Source organism: Fopius arisanus, unplaced genomic scaffold (assembly GCF_000806365.1).
Source record: "Fopius arisanus strain USDA-PBARC FA_bdor unplaced genomic scaffold, ASM80636v1 scaffold00033, whole genome shotgun sequence".
Classification (NCBI taxonomy): domain Eukaryota; kingdom Metazoa; phylum Arthropoda; class Insecta; order Hymenoptera; family Braconidae; genus Fopius; species Fopius arisanus.
In genome coordinates, this window is record NW_011887772.1 from 694,455 (window position 1) to 710,567 (window position 16,113).

Sequence of the window (16,113 nt, forward strand, 5' to 3'; positions counted from 1 at the left end):
CAGAGCTCAAATGACCCAACATTAAAGGAGAGGTGAAGTCTTGAAGAAGAATACTCCGAGTTGTACAAATTGATCATATAATTTTTTTATTTATCAAGAAATTACGCATGGTTCATAGTAATTGGATGACACTGAGAGCGACAGAATTCTGCGTCGCAAGCTGCATTCAAAATGGCCATTTACTTCTTACGTTTTTTCATAGAAAAATTCAACATAATCGTTTACATTCTCTCTAACTTCATCTAAATATCAAACACAATAGTAACAGATATTACAAATGTATTAAAGTACTCCAAAGGATTGAATTTACACATACGATTACTGCACCCAAAAAAAAGACCACTCATTCAAATCCAATAATCCAAAATTTTCACTTTCATTTTCCAAGAAAAATAACTCAATCAGTCTAATCAAATCACTCACTGAATCGTTCGATTCATCTTAATTTTCGTGCCTCAAACAGAAAAGGTTAATAGAACAGATAAATTTATGCAGAACAATTAGAGATAATTTATTTATTTGATTGGAATAAATAGTTCTTCTGGGTGTGTTCATTGCATTTGATACTTTCTGGATAGCAGATCGCCATTGAAACGTGCGCTTCATTACGCTATCATAATCACCCAAAAGCCCTTTTGCTGGCTTCACGTGGGATTTACATGGCTTTGATGCTGCAATTGTCGCTTGTAACGAGATAGCTCAATGACATTGTCATCATTATCATCCAGACAAAAAAATATGCATTGAAATATCTTGAAAAGGATCAACAAGCCATCAATCCATCGACATTTCTCCCACACAAACCCTTCCATTTTCCTCTCACCCCTTCCATTTGATTGATCTTGTTAAATTATTATTATTATCGGGTCAAACTGAGGGTCATGCATCTAAACCCAATGGATATCACAAGAACCGAAACAATGATAATTCTTTATCAATTTATTTATCAGCTAAACTAATCGAATCTCACCCGCTGCACACCAATCAATTTCATAATCACCATTACAATTTAATTACCTCCATTTTTGACACAACCCGAGTAATCAGCAGGGATACCGTGAGCGGGAAAAACACTGACACAACAACAGCAATGGCGACGAATTTCACCTCATTCAAATTTTTCAAATTTCTCTCACTCTCTCTTTCTCTCGCATTCCCTCATAATCAATTTCCCACTCAGATTGGTGTTAAAAAATGTACACATTATATATCGACGATTAAAATCAATGCTCACCGAACTCGGCCAATTCCCCATGGTCATTAAAGTTGAATGATTTAATTATAAATACCACCACTTTAATCTCACCCTCTCACCTCCTTTGACTGGCCAACACCTCGAAGATTAAAGTAAAAAAGTTGATCTCCCGAGGATAAAAACTAGCCCCATTAATGAAGTTTTGATCAATAATTCGAAGAGCGTATCACACAGCTGAAGATATATATATATATTTAGAATTTTCGTTAAACTGTTATCCTCCTCTACCTCATTAACACTGAATAAAGTCAATCAAAAGATTTTCCATCGTTACCTAGAAAGTATAAAACTGATAAAGCAAAAAATCATTTGACCAATTTAATGTAACAAGCACCAACATTTATTTTATACCAACGAAAAGATAACTGTGGGTCTGTGTTGCCACCTATCGATCTCGTCACATCCATAGCTTTATGTCTTTCATCAAAGCCAAAACGAGGATAGATAAGGGGCTTTGTTAACGGTATAGTGAGGATGGGCAGGAAGAATGGTGATGATAGAGGCGGGTTTTGTATGATGATTACACGTGGAAATGATCCCTCCATAGTCTACCGGCTGAGAAGTAGACAACCGAGTGCAGCAACTACATGTAGGGCAATGTAGATACGTGACGTTGGTGAGCATCCCTTAGCAAGGGCGTATGCATTCAACGATATACAATCGCTGTATGAGCCTGGGTTGACACACGTCACTGAGCACCAGTGCTGGTGTGCACAAGTACCACTCAGTGCACCACCGCATCCAGTGCGATGAGCAACTTCACGGGGTAGAAATACTGTATTTGCTGCGTAGTACCTGTAATATTATCCCCGTGATGGTTCAGAGTTGAGAGGGATGTACGTGACTTTGTGGAAATATTCTTTGGGTTTAAAGAAATCAGGACAAAAGGAGGGAATCAGGTTTGACGGTGAAATTTGGATGAAAATCATGGGACTGACCTGAATGAATCGGGCCGAGTCTAGGTTTTGGGAGCTAGGTTACCGGGAGTGACCCGGGTTAGGATTGAGGGTGAGTAAAGGGAGTTTTACCTGGTGAAAGCGTTGTCGTTGGTCTTTACGAATCTCCGAGCGAGATCGTGAAGATTTTTTGGGCTAACCTCTTTAAGCTCGTAATAGGACAGCAGAGAATACTGCTCCTGCCAGTTCGCTCGACCCTTTGCGTTGGCCTCCTGCAGGTCCAAATACCACTGGGTATAATCTAATATCTGGGGATTAATCAAATGAACGAGGCATTTAGATACACCGAAAATTCTCAATATACAAGAGAGACTTGTCATCGATTTTCGATAACAAGCGCGGGAATTTGCTATCGCTAAAAACAACGAGCAAACTCACTCAGCGAAATCAAATAATGGTACGAGGCAACAAAGGGGGCATTCAACCAACTTTTTCGAGTGTTACTATTTTGTGTTTCGTAAGCCTTCGCACATGAATATTTTACAGGAGGGCGTAAGTATGAACAATAACGGTAGAATGGGCTCATCAATTTCTGGACAATGTGGTGGAATGACGGAGAAAGAAAATTTTGTGGCTGACAAAATTTGACCTACCTTTCCCGAGCTAGTTTCAAACTTGTATAATCTCAGTCCTGGATTATTGGGGAAGTTGGGCCTGCCCGGTGTGATACTCGGCGCCATCATGATCCACGAAACGGGCACTCCTGTTGACGTAACAAAAACATTTTAAATGAAACAAAAACAGGGGTAAAAAAAACACGAGTACAAACGGTTGAATTCTTCCAGTGGTTACCAGGTCGTATGGAGCATGAAAGTGAAACAATAAACCAGAAGGTAGAACAAAAAAATAACTGGTAAAAATGAAATACTGCGGTGTTTAAAGTTGTAACATCACGAATGATGGAATACAAAATGGATGGAAAAGCTGAAATGTTGAAAAAAGTGGAATGAAAAAAACGCCAGACCGATGTGACTGCGCGGTCCCGAGAGATGAGTATCGTGCATTTGGTTTTAACACCGGAACTTCAATCGAAATTTTGTTTGGATGTCTTCACACTTCGGGAACAAAATGTGGGGAATTTCATAACAAACAGATACGTTTTTAACTCATGCTAATCCACTCTACAGATCCTGAGATATTGGCGTTCATCGCAGAAGCTGAAGACGTTCAATTTGCGAGAGGGTCAGCGAAGTGGAGGGCGTTGCACATAAACGCTCATATCTCAAGAAATATTACCCGTAGAGACTCCAGTGAAGATCGATTATTTTCCCTATGAAATTCCCTACAATTTGTCCCAATGATGTCTCGACGAGCTACCAATAGTTTTCGAAATATTTGAATTATTGTCATCAGTCAAATTAGTCAGCGAACAGTGCACCAAAATCTTCGCTGTATCAATTATTTTGAACAGAATTGAATGAAATAATGAACATACCTTCATCATAAATAGTCCGAAAGGTGTCGGAATGCCAGTGCCCGTAGAATTGTCCACCAATAATGCTAGCATAACGTCGTACAAGCTGTATGTAACGCTTGTTGTGAGAATCCTGAAGGAGACTAGCACCGCTCGCCCTTTCGTCAACACCCGGCGGTGTATGACCAACAATGTACACCTGCACACAAGCATCATATATACATTGACTGGTGTATATGCCGGCATTTCGCGAGTGGAAACTTCCGATTATATACGTCCTGTTGAACCATCCGAGCTACGAGAGTTTGCACTCGGTCGCTGCAGTTTCACTTGCCCCCTTTCTCCTTCTCATCGTCCGATGATCAATTTCCATTACACGCGTAATTTGCTCGGGATATAAGGTGTCAGAGTTGTTGGAGGAGTGAGAGAAAAGGTTGCACAGTGGGTAGACCCCTGAAGTTGGATGAATTGGTGGTAGGTAAGTGTGGACGGACAGACAGCAGCTGGAATAACCGAGTGATGGGGCGAGTATTCAGAGAGTTAAAACGATGGTAATGGAGAGAATCTGGATCTGCTCTTTGTACTCATTACTTCTGTATTAGTTCACCTGCACATGCACCGCGGAAGAGTGAATATCGCTGTAGCGGGATTAGCTTTCATTAAGCTGGAGGAGTTGATGCGGAATGAGAGTCAATCAACAAGATTCGATTAAAAATTGATCCCATGTGCTATTACTGAAATAGACAATGAAAATTATCGAATCACTTTGCAACCGACTAACCCCGAATCTTCAATCCTAATAGCTCATCCCAAATTCACAATAAGTCCATTCCCCTTGATATTCAATTATTGACAACGTCTAGACAGTTGTCTATTCTTGATCTCATCGAATACACGAGACGATTCCGGGTAACTAGGTTGACAGATATTTTTGCAACTTCAACGCCACGAGAATAATGAGCACGACGTGAAAATTTTAACGGGAAAATCATGTGACCGAGGAATTACTCGTCACTTTGAGTTTTAAAAGTCGTCAGATGCCAGGGATTCTGTATAAATCCCACCCTCCAACTCATCGACCCTTCACTCAAAATCCCACCCCCTTGGAGCCAAGCCGAACAAGACGGATGGGCACTTCGCCACCCAGAATAAGAACCTACGCCCTCGTTTCGAATTAAAGGGAATTACGGGGGCACTGGGTGCCTATGTTCAGCTGTCACGCGCGACCGTAGAATATTCCTCATTGCCCACCTCCTCTGTACCCTCTTGGGTGATGGTGGTGCTCTTAACATTGCCCCTGAATCCATTTAATCGACGAGCCAAAAACCCCGCCCAGATTTCCTAACAGCTTTTGCTCTTCACTTCATCCTCACCGCATACTATCATGCAATATCATTGTCATGTGCTGGGCGAAGGTAGAGAGGGGGCAAAGGAATTAATGGAAATGGGGGATTCCCCTGGATGGTGCCACCGGTCACGCCAGTATTTCCGCTCTTTTTTAAACGTTCTTTTTTTTTGTGCTAATTGATATGGACAAATGGTCTCGATAATTGATGGGATTTTTCAAAGTGATATTTCAGGGGAGTAATTGGATCAATTAATGGGGAATTACCGAGGGGAAAAATAGTGTTTTGCGGGGAAGACAATGTTTATGGAGCGAGAAATTGGGGTGGGAGGACAATCAAATTTAATTGACGGAATTCCGTGCGTTTGATTGGTTGACAATGACTTTGGAGAGCAATTAAACTATGAATTGCTGGGAAGTTGTTCTATTTCATGGAAAATATTTATCTATTCAATATTAATTCGGGGAGGTTGTGTCATTAATATTTTATCAATTAATAGAGAATCAAAGGATAATGGTTTAGCTGACGAAACAGATTGGATCGCAATATCTCGATAATCCCTCATCCCTCTGAATCATCCGATGACACCAGCACTTTCTCATTCAGCCAGTGGTCCAATGGTCCAATCCCGATACTTTATTGGTTTCGAATTTTTCAAATATAGAAAGTCGGTAAATCTGAGAGCAGATTGTAAGGATTTCGGGGATTACGAGTGTTCCCCCGGGATTTGTAAGCTCCAGTCCAGTTGAAAGATGTTACTGGTCCACCCTCTGGTTTATTTTTTATATATATTGCACACTATATTTTTATGTGAATTTCAACGTTATTAAACGGCTATGAACATTTTTACGACGCCAATGGGGTCCTCTATTTTTCATACTACGAGACACGGAAATTTTTTAAATTTTTTCCACGGAACAAACACCGCGTCCCAACGGGCGAGCTTTATTACGAATACGGGGGGGGATATTAAATTAGTCGGGGAATGGTTCTTTGTCGGATGGAACGGAGATAACAGCCGTAATCGTCTTAAAAATGTCACTGCACTGCCTTCAATACGGAAAAATGTATTTATCTTTCTTATTAGGGGAGAATGGCGGTTCAGTGATGGAAATGTGATGCGCCTGTTTGAACTTAAAATTTAAAAAACTCAGACAAGTTGCGCATGAACGCGCCAGAGGACGAGAAATTCCGTATCACGAAATATTTTTTCCAGAAGTCTGTCATGTAGCATTTTAAAAAATCGGTAATCGATATCCGAGTCCAGACTAAAATCAATTGTGAATAAAAATTCTGGTAATTCAGGGAAAACTCGATTTGAATTGTAAAATTGAATCATTGCTCTACTTTCAATACGTCAATTATTCCCGAGGAAGACTTGAATGTTTGAAAAGTCGCTAATCCTTCAGGACCCTGACAATTCAAACAGGATGACATTTCCAGGGAGTCACCCCTGAAAAGAGGGTGATAGAATATTTACGGGATGAAACACTCGCGCCAATCTCTCCACTGGATTTTTTAATGGAAAAAAAAAAACTCGGGTAATACAATTAAGCACAGTCGTTAATTAGAATCTGGAAAGTTTGCACTGCGTGCTGAAATCCGAAATAATAATATTTAACTCTTGAAATCGCATAATTCTCGCGTGAGATACCTAATTGGAATGGTTGGCGAGACAAAAGCGGGGATAAACGTTATTGTGAATTTTCTGGATGAAAAATGGAAGGACACAGAGGAGAAAACTCCATTTTCGGAAAGTGATACTTCATTTTTACGAATTAAACTTTTTAAAAGGTATCTTCAGGTGCTGTTAAATTTTTAACATTATTATTCAACTCCAGGATTGAAGAATCGTTAAGAATAAAACGATTTTCCTGATAATTTTTATAGCTGAATCACGTAATTACTGTTTTTAACTGGAGTCACCAGCTGGAGCCGATGAAACGATTCATAATCACGAATTTTTCAGGTGCAGGTGTAATCAATCACATTTAACGATTCACCGTTGAGCTCGAAAGGATCATGAAATGCCAACATTATTCATATTTTCCACGCAAAAATCGCATAATCTCCGGCTGAGATAACAAATTGAAATACCCAGACAAGACAAAAGCGGGAATAAACGCAATTGTGAAGTAGATAAATCAACTTATCCAATGGAAAAGAGTAAAATCTCAACGTAGAGATGAGAGTGAGCTTAACGTTACCGACAGAGAGGTGAATAGTTGGAGTGAAAAAAACCTGCTGACTTGGGTAATCGAAACTGAAGGGTTTTTCTTTTTTTTTTTTACTTTGGCCCGTAGGTACAAGGAAATCCCAGGGAAAAATGCTGGAGTGAGACGATAGTGGTACACTGGGGAGAAAGAATGAGATTGGCCAAACTCACTTTTTCCTTTTTATCCTTTGCCGCACGTAGAATTTTTTCAAACCAGCTCCACTGATTGTGCGGGTCATCCATGTTGTCATTCCCTGTTGCTGCACCTGTGCGCTGGTTCTGGTGATGGTGAGAGACACGATTGTCAACACCTGGGGCTGTGTTCAACCACAGATTTGTGTTCAGGGATATTATTCGGTATTTTTGAGATTTCTGTTCAATTGTGTAGTATCCAGCTGAAAATATAGAGACCATTCATTCGTTCAGAGACAATTACTATTTTAATTCAATCGTTTTATGTTTTTTATTATTTATAAATATATTTAGAGAAATTTTTAGTCACAATTTTTTATAAAACGAGATGTCCACGACGTCATGGTTTTCTTTATCATTTTTGTGTTAGGACTAGGATAGAGAGAACAATTAAATTATTCACTGAACTAAAAGAAAAGTGAAATTACCGCGAGTACTGAGTAATCATCATGCAATCAGCGTAATAAACCGTAATAATTTCAACAAATTGAATTACTCAAGTCGCAGAACGACGTGGTAATACAAAGAATGAATAATAATGGGCATGATTACCCCTCAATCATCTGAAATGAGTGACCGCAAAGATCCCAGTAATCAAATGACCCCACAAAAGTGTAAAATCAGTTAAAGAAAGACATTAATTCATAAATCCCTCATTATTGCTTCCTGAATAACTTCTAAACAACAGTCGCGTGACTGAACATCTAGAGCTGGCTCTAATTTTCTCACCGGTCTTTTATTCATAAACTCATGCTTCACGCGAAGTTGAAGAAAAAAAAAATCAGTGAAAAGATCCAACTTATCAAATATTAAAGTTGTGAGATTTAGAGAATAGAGCGTGTTCCACCGTAAGTCCTCATTTTCAGTTATACCTGCACCGACATATTTTTTCAGGGTGGAAAAAAGTTTTCTGTGCGTTACACACCGGGAGAAAGAGGGTGGAAGGAAACTTGTGGATTTATGCATCGAAAATTAAGTCCTCGGGCCCTTTTTCTCCTCTAGCTCCATTTTTTTTTTTTGTTCTAGAGTGAATGTACACTCGACGGAGGCGAATTCCACGGCGAGGAGAAATATTCAGGAAAAATTACGGGATAATTCATTTAATCGATTGGGTGACTCGACATTTTAACGAGAAATATTACATTTTGTTCTAGGAAGGAGTAACATAGATATTAAATTGATACAGGTCTTGTTTATTTTTGGTTTATTACTGGGAAATTGAGAAATTTTCCTGGATTTTCAATGAAATTTCAATATCCTGTACATTTAGGTTAATGAAAAATTAATTGAATATCTAATAATCGTAATGAGGTTAGTGAAATATTATGATAATTGTTATTCAAATTATCGAGATGAATCGAATTTGGAATTTTTCGATTTTCGTTCATTTTCTGGGTGTACGAGATAAATAAAATTTCTTCGATTTATTAATTACACCTGCAATTACTCCGATGGAAAAAATTCTCGAATGACAATTTCTCCAGAATTCCATAATTTCTCTCCAGTAATTTTCATAAACTATTCTCCACCGTGCAGAATCTAAAACGATTACAAAAAGAAAAGAGTACATGGCAGGCAAAAAGAAGACAAAAAAATGATGATGAGAAAATGACGAAAAAGGAATTATAGTGTACCACCGAGGTGGAGGATTCGTGCTAGGAAAAGCAGAATGACTGGCATGTAAAAAGGGTGGAAAAAGAAAAGAATAAAAAAGAGGGGAAAAATGTGGAAAAAGGTGGAAAAAAAAATAATGAAGAGAATGGGAGAAAAAGAAAATGCACGTGGGCTTGAAGACGGGGTGGTAAAATTTTTTAGCGCTTTGGTTTTCACTGGGCCATACACTACCAACATTTTTCAAAGGTTTGAAGAGCCTCGCTGGGGAGCCAGTGCTTCCAGAAAATCGCCTGCTGGCTGTAGTTCAAACCGAGGTCCTCATGTCCCAAAGCCGGAAACACAAATTGGCTCGAGAATGTGTGGGACAATAGGTCTGTAAGATTCTTCATAGACTGCAGACGCAATTCCTCGCTCATTTCGCTGTTGTGACTCACAGCGTCTCTAGAATGGAACAGAGAAATCATAATGGTTATTTCATGATCGGGTAAAGTGGTTGTTTGGAAGACTGTGTAATGAGGGTAATGAGGGCTTCGTTTGAAGTTTTCGGGTGAGTCTCGTCAGCGGAAGTCATTGAAATAGTTAATTGGGGCTGATCGTAACTTCGAATGCCTGTTGCTCGATATTTCCATCGGCCCAATTAATGTGATACTTCTTGCTAATTTTTCCAATTAAAATTCTTACGGTAATTCGCTATGAAAACATCGCAGTCAATCAAGTTCGTGTAATTGAAACTATTTTTTAATTAACAACCTTGTGGTATTCTTTTTATTTTTGCGACTGCTATGTTTAAATTGTCAATTATCGTTGGTAAATTCATTTTTATTATTTTCAAATCAATCTTTTGTAAACGAGATATCGAAATTTTTCATTTATCTCGAAAAATAAAGAAAATTGCGGTTTTCATTTTAAATTACGAATTATCTTTTCATTTTCATTTTTATTTTTATTATTTTCAAATTAATCTTTTGTAAATGAGCTATCGAAATTTTTCATTTATCACGAAAATTAAAGAAAATTGGGGTTTTCATTTTAAATTACGAATTATCTTTTCATTTTCATTTTTATTTTTATTATTTTCAAATTAATCTTTTGTAAATGAGCAATCGAAATTTTTCATTTATCACGAAAATTAAAGAAAATTGGGGTTTTCATTTTAAATTACGAATTATCTTTTAAATATTACGAATTATCTTAAATTACGAATTATATTTTCAATAAATCACCACCACACACAATTACAATTCCAATAGATTAAAAATCCGGGGAAATTATTCCCCGAATTTTCCCTGAACCTAAAAATTTACAATTCCCAAAATATTCAAGAAATTGAATTAATTCATCAACAAGAAATTCCGCGTAAATTTTTAAATTGACACTTGATATGTTAACCTCGTGAATTGAGCCCCTCAAAATGGCGAGTGCAGAACGGGATAAATTCCAAGTTATTCAGCGATTTGAAGCCGTCAAGTGTAATTTTGAAATATCGGGTTTAATACCGCATTGAAAACCCGAGATAATCGGAATACCGAGATAAACCGGATATTCATCACGAATCGCAAGTGCAGAAACGACTTCCGGATAACGCGGTGGTCCGTAATGGCTGATGGTTTCAAGGCAGTATGTACACATTATCAACAACATGCCAACGCATCCGCAACTAATAATTGGGAGATAGTCGGACATTGTTGAATTTTCATCCTAACCAATGTACATTTCCCCGCACACGTCCTCTTCACACCTCACATTATTAATACAACGTAACATACACACATCCAGATGCATTATGTTCACAAGTTTCGGGTGAACACGAACGAGGCAATTCCATGGGCTTCAACCCCTCACTCATTTTCCAATCTGCATGCAAGGCTTTTCCTGGGGTGACACAACTCATACATTTATTTTCCCCGAAAACGCTTGTACACCCGCGCATTCCGGATTTAACCGTCGTCAAAGCTTTTTCAACCCCTCAACATCAGCTTTCATCGGTGGCACTAGTTTTTTAACCCTTGTATGCACCATTAGGACCCTCTTTGATCCCCTCGTCGGTCTCGTTTCAGATCCTCGAAAAACATTCACGTTGACCCTATGATAAATTCATGGAGATTTCGTTAAACTGTAAACCAATTTCTGGCCAAAGTTCCACTGACTCGGACTCACCGACGAATTTTACAGTCTGACATGGTTGATATAATTCGATTGGGCTAGGGGTCGTTCTCAGGTCGACGCTGTACCTCACGTCCCGTGTAAAAAACAATTGTAATCGGAATATTTTTTACAAATTTTTCCAAAAATTTCTGCAAAACTTTTTAGAAAATTAAAAAAAAAATTTGGATAGGAAAATTTTTTTGTCATTTAGATGGCGTTTTTTTTGAGAATATTGAAAAATCAAAGAAGTAAGAGAACAAGAGTATAATTAAAAGGAAAAATTATATTCTCAAAAATTTCTAGAAAATTATAAAACTAAATTTTCGAAAGAAATTTTTGGAAAATTTTTCAAAACATTTCCCTAAAATCCAATTGTTCTGTTTTCCGATTTCTTTTGTTTTGAAAGAAAATTTTGGAAAAAATATATTGATTACAATTTTTTTTACCCCGGGGTACAAGAAGAATTTTTTTTTCAATTTACCCCCCATTTTTCGCATTTCTTTGGATTTTTTCATCGGTCTAAAAAAAGATTTTTATCTACAAAAATATAATATATATCATATTAACATATATTTATTTTTATAATTTTATAATCTTTTCCGAAGTTTGAAGAAAAAAATTCTTTCCAATTTTGACATTACACTTTTACCCGAATAATTTATTATCAACAATTTTTCCCCCTAAAAATCCGAATGGAAAAAATCAATTTATTATGTACACCTATATGTAGTGAATTCCAGAAATTTAATAAAACAATTTTCAAAAAAATGTTTTGAACTTGCGGAAAACTGCGGAATTTTCAATTTCCTCTATAAAAAAAGGACTCACCCTGTCCAGAGGACAAATTCCGCTCCCTCTTCGGGTTGATTCGATTTCATGGCGAGTACTGCTGATTCTATCAGTGCCCAGGGTGAGTCGCAGGTGTAGTTGCCAAAAATACCAGCAACTCTTCTCGCCGGTCTTATCCCACCGCTGTCAATATCCGTCCTGATATTCCAACACACTGCAATAAAAAAAAAATTCAATCGCCGTTTTTTTTTTATCGTCTGTCGGATCGACAACACAAATGACCTAATCAACGGTAATCGGATTGAATCCATGACTTGTTCATCAGAGAATGGATTACCCTGATGAAGCGATCGAATTACAGAGCCTATTCGAGCGTTTTGATATGCACGTAATCACTCCACAAAAGGAATAATTTGTGAAACACGGATGGAAATCCCTGGGAAATAAAAAAATATACTGGAAAAAAATGGGAGGGCTGAGCTTTTGAGTTGGTGGTGAAGAGTTGTATGGAATCGTGGGTTCTTCGGGGTTGAGATAAGTGGGTCGCAAGACCTTCGGTACTTCAGCTGCAACTCCCTGCACTCCTTTATACACATTATTTTTAATTTTTTTTTTCACCTTCTGGTTTCATTTCTTTCGTTCTCGGTGGAATGACTTCGAGGGGCTCCACTTAATCACGGGAAAATGAAGAAAAAATGGCGGGTGTATCAGACTATTTTATACTGGTAGAAATCCTGAACACGAGTTCGTATAAATGAAAGAACTCCTCATTAAAGAAATTTAATTTAATGTACTATCTGTGCATAAACACTTGTTTTTACTTTCGTAATTAATCATTACTGTATACCCGGGTAAAAAAAAAATTTTATCTGAATAATTTTTCTGGATTTTCAAAACATTTTTGGAAAACTTTTCGGAAAATTTTTATTTTGACAGAAAAAAAAGTTGGGAAATAAAACAATTTTATTTTTGGGAAACGTTTTGAAAAATTTTTCAAATATTCGGTTCGGAAATTTTTTTTTGTAATTTTCTAGAAATTTTTGCGAATATCATTTTTTCTTTTAATTGTACATTTGTTTTCTTACTTTTTTCATTTTTTAATATTCTCGAAAAATACGCCATTATAAAAAAAATGCTCTTATTCAAATTTTTGAAAAATGTTTCAAAAGCCTTCTCAAAAATAAAATTATTTCGTTTTCCAATAATTTTTTTGTTTCAAAAGAAAAATTTCCCGAAAAATTTTCCAGAAATGTTTTGAAAATTTGGAAATAAATTAATAAATTAATAAGATTTTTTAATGTATCAATGAATTCAAATAAAAAAACAAAATAAATAAATAAATAAAATAAATGAATTAATTATTCATTTTTCAAAATCATAAATAATTTTTCCGGTACTTTATGAAATTTAATCTGCTGTCCCATTTTATAATTTTTAATGTTATGATTGTTAATAATTATACAATTATTATTTCTGGGAGTGTCTGGAAATGCAGTGGAAAAATTTAGTCCCCGGATTTACAGGGGTTTTCTGATAAAAATTCGTGGATTGTCGTTTATACAAGATTACTATCTATTAGGGTAATTTAAAAAATGAATTTCCCTCAGTGAAGTAAACAGGACTAGTCACGAAATGTCGGAGGGGCATTAATGGCGGAGAGAAGAAGCTGGTAATGGTACAGGGGAGGGAAATTGTTTTATATGGAGCGAACAAAGTGAGACTTACTGCTGTCTGTGTTACCCGGGGACGAATATTTCGGGTCGTAATGAATGTCCGTAATGTGCCAGAAATAACCTGCAACATAAAAAGGATTTTTATGAGTTTTTTTCATGATGGGCGTCAGCTTTTTTGAAAATTACTATTTCTGATCTCACGGAGATACGAGTCGGGGGAATAATTCAAGATAATTTTCGGTACGACTTCATGATTTAGTGACTCGGGTAAAAAAAAAATTGCAATTGGAATATTTTTTTCAAGTTTTCAACAAATTTCTGGATAATTTTTGAGGAAATTTCTCTTTTAAAAAAAAACTCGGGAAAAGAAAGAATTGTATTTTTGGGAAATGTTTTGAAAAATTTTTCAAAAATTTGTTTCGGAAAATTTTTTGTAATTTTCTCAAAATTTTTGCGAATATATATATATATATTTTTATTATACTGTTGTTTTCCTACTTTTTTGATTTTTCAATATTCTCAAAAAAAACGCCATCTAAATTATAAAAAAAAAATTTCTATTCAAATTTTTGAAAAATTTTTCAAATCCTTTCCAAAAACTAAAATTCTTTTGGTTTTCGATTTTTTTTTGTTTCAAAAAACCAATTTTTTGAAAAGTTTTCCAGAGAATTTTTGGAAAATCTGGAAAAAATATTCCAATTACAATTTTTTTTACCCGGGTATTCAAAATAAGAATTATTGAAACAAAAAAGTTGATTAAATATCGACTCTTCAATTCCTCCAATTTATCACGAACCGTAAAAACCCTAAAAAACGAATGACTTGAAGTGCGGCCTCGAGCCATTTCGTGCAACATTAGAACTCATTTTGATCGCAAGCCAAAGATAATAAAAAAAACGAAAGAACCAACGAAAGTAACAGGCCATGGGGTTATTTATTGCTTTCGCAACTATCAATTCCAGGTTATGGCGTGCTGTACGTCGCGTACACATAATATCACGATGGTCGTTACTTTCACGCTCGTCCAAGTTCACGAAACTTTTTGCACCATTTTTTTTCCCTCGCTACAAGTTTTATATAGATCAGTTTTAGAACTCGAATTAGAAGAGGTTTCAGCAGAGGTTGAACCATTTTTTTTTTACTTTCCGCTCTGGTTGTACATTTTTCGAAATTAACGGAATAACCGAGAGAAATATTCAGCAATACATTTTTTCTACCATTAATTAGGGTGGCATTGATACTGGGAAAACTAATTTACTTTGTTGATTCATTCGTCGAGATAGTAATGAAATCGAAATTCTGATAATTGAAATGAATGGAGAAAATGAAATATCAAATATTTATAAAATATCCATTTTATTACATACGAAGTCCGACACATATCAACCGATAACAATCGATTCAACCAATGGAATGGAGAGAATATGACGCCATTTTGAAGAACTCATTGAGATCTTCAAAATGGCGTATCACAAAGCGCGATGAGACAATCCCATACGAAATTATGATCGAATTAACACAGTCCACCATTTTCCCATTTTCGACCATTTCTTTTTCAAGTGTCTAATTTTGAATAGAATTTTCGGGGGAAACGTCAGCCTGAAATATGGCAACAAGTGGGCAATATCCTTTATTTCCTCGATCAATTCCGGAGGCATCTCGTCCAGATGATGGAGTGAAATATAACTCACCAATTTTTCCTCTAGCCATACACGAGCACAGGAGCACCAGGTAAATGCGTATGATCATCTCGAGTCCTGCAACCACACGACAACATATGCGATCAAACATCTATTTTCCATTAATACCGTGACATTGTACTCTGTGTACTACAGGAGCATTCACTACAATCAAAAACCAGCATTTGCGTGCCAATACACCACCGGATATTGATCGTTTTCCGATCAGCGCAAGACTGCTTCCGAAAAAGTCGACGTAAAGTCAGATAAAAATGGATTTTCACTGAGTGAAAAATTATACAATATCGTCCATCTATTTATATATCTCTGATATATACCAAAAAACATATATCTAATATATTTTTTCACGAAATAAAAACTACAAAGTTCTTTTGAAATTTATAAAAAATCCGAGTTTTCCTGAAAAACCGAATTTACATTGAATTTAATCTCCAATCCAGTCCCGATCGGTTTCAATATCCCAGAGGTCTCCACAATCAAATTACAACCCGTCCTACAATCTCCATTTTCCCAAGGTATTTCAGGGTTTCCCGGAAAAAAAAAATCTGGCACTTGTCGGCCACCGCTTGAGACTGAATCATTCCCATGGGGAAATGTTATTCCACGGTATTCCACCCGTAACCGCCAATGGACATCGGTAACATTGCAATGAAAACCATTGCAAATCCATAACCAAAAGCGGCCGATTTCATGTGGAATTAACGCATCTATTTCCCCTCTAACTGCCCCAACCTCTTCCACCTCTTCCACCCCGTCCACCTTGTCCACCCTGTCCACCCCGTCCACCCTGTCCACCCTGTCCACCTTGTCCACC

At 36.8% G+C, this 16,113-nt stretch overlaps 1 protein-coding gene across 1 annotated transcript; it reads right to left on the minus strand.

Moving 5' to 3' along the window:
• Positions 1–88: 88 nt before the first annotated feature.
• LOC105265928 (acid sphingomyelinase-like phosphodiesterase 3b) lies at positions 89–15,356 on the minus strand (the record flags this gene model as incomplete). The annotated part of the gene is given in 9 exon segments (XM_011303757.1): positions 89–2,050; positions 2,284–2,459; positions 2,805–2,914; positions 3,647–3,824; positions 7,358–7,581; positions 9,228–9,433; positions 11,966–12,140; positions 13,652–13,720; positions 15,291–15,356. Coding segments are annotated over 9 exon segments (1,443 nt in total). The 3' UTR covers positions 89–1,803.
• Positions 15,357–16,113: the final 757 nt, after the last annotated feature.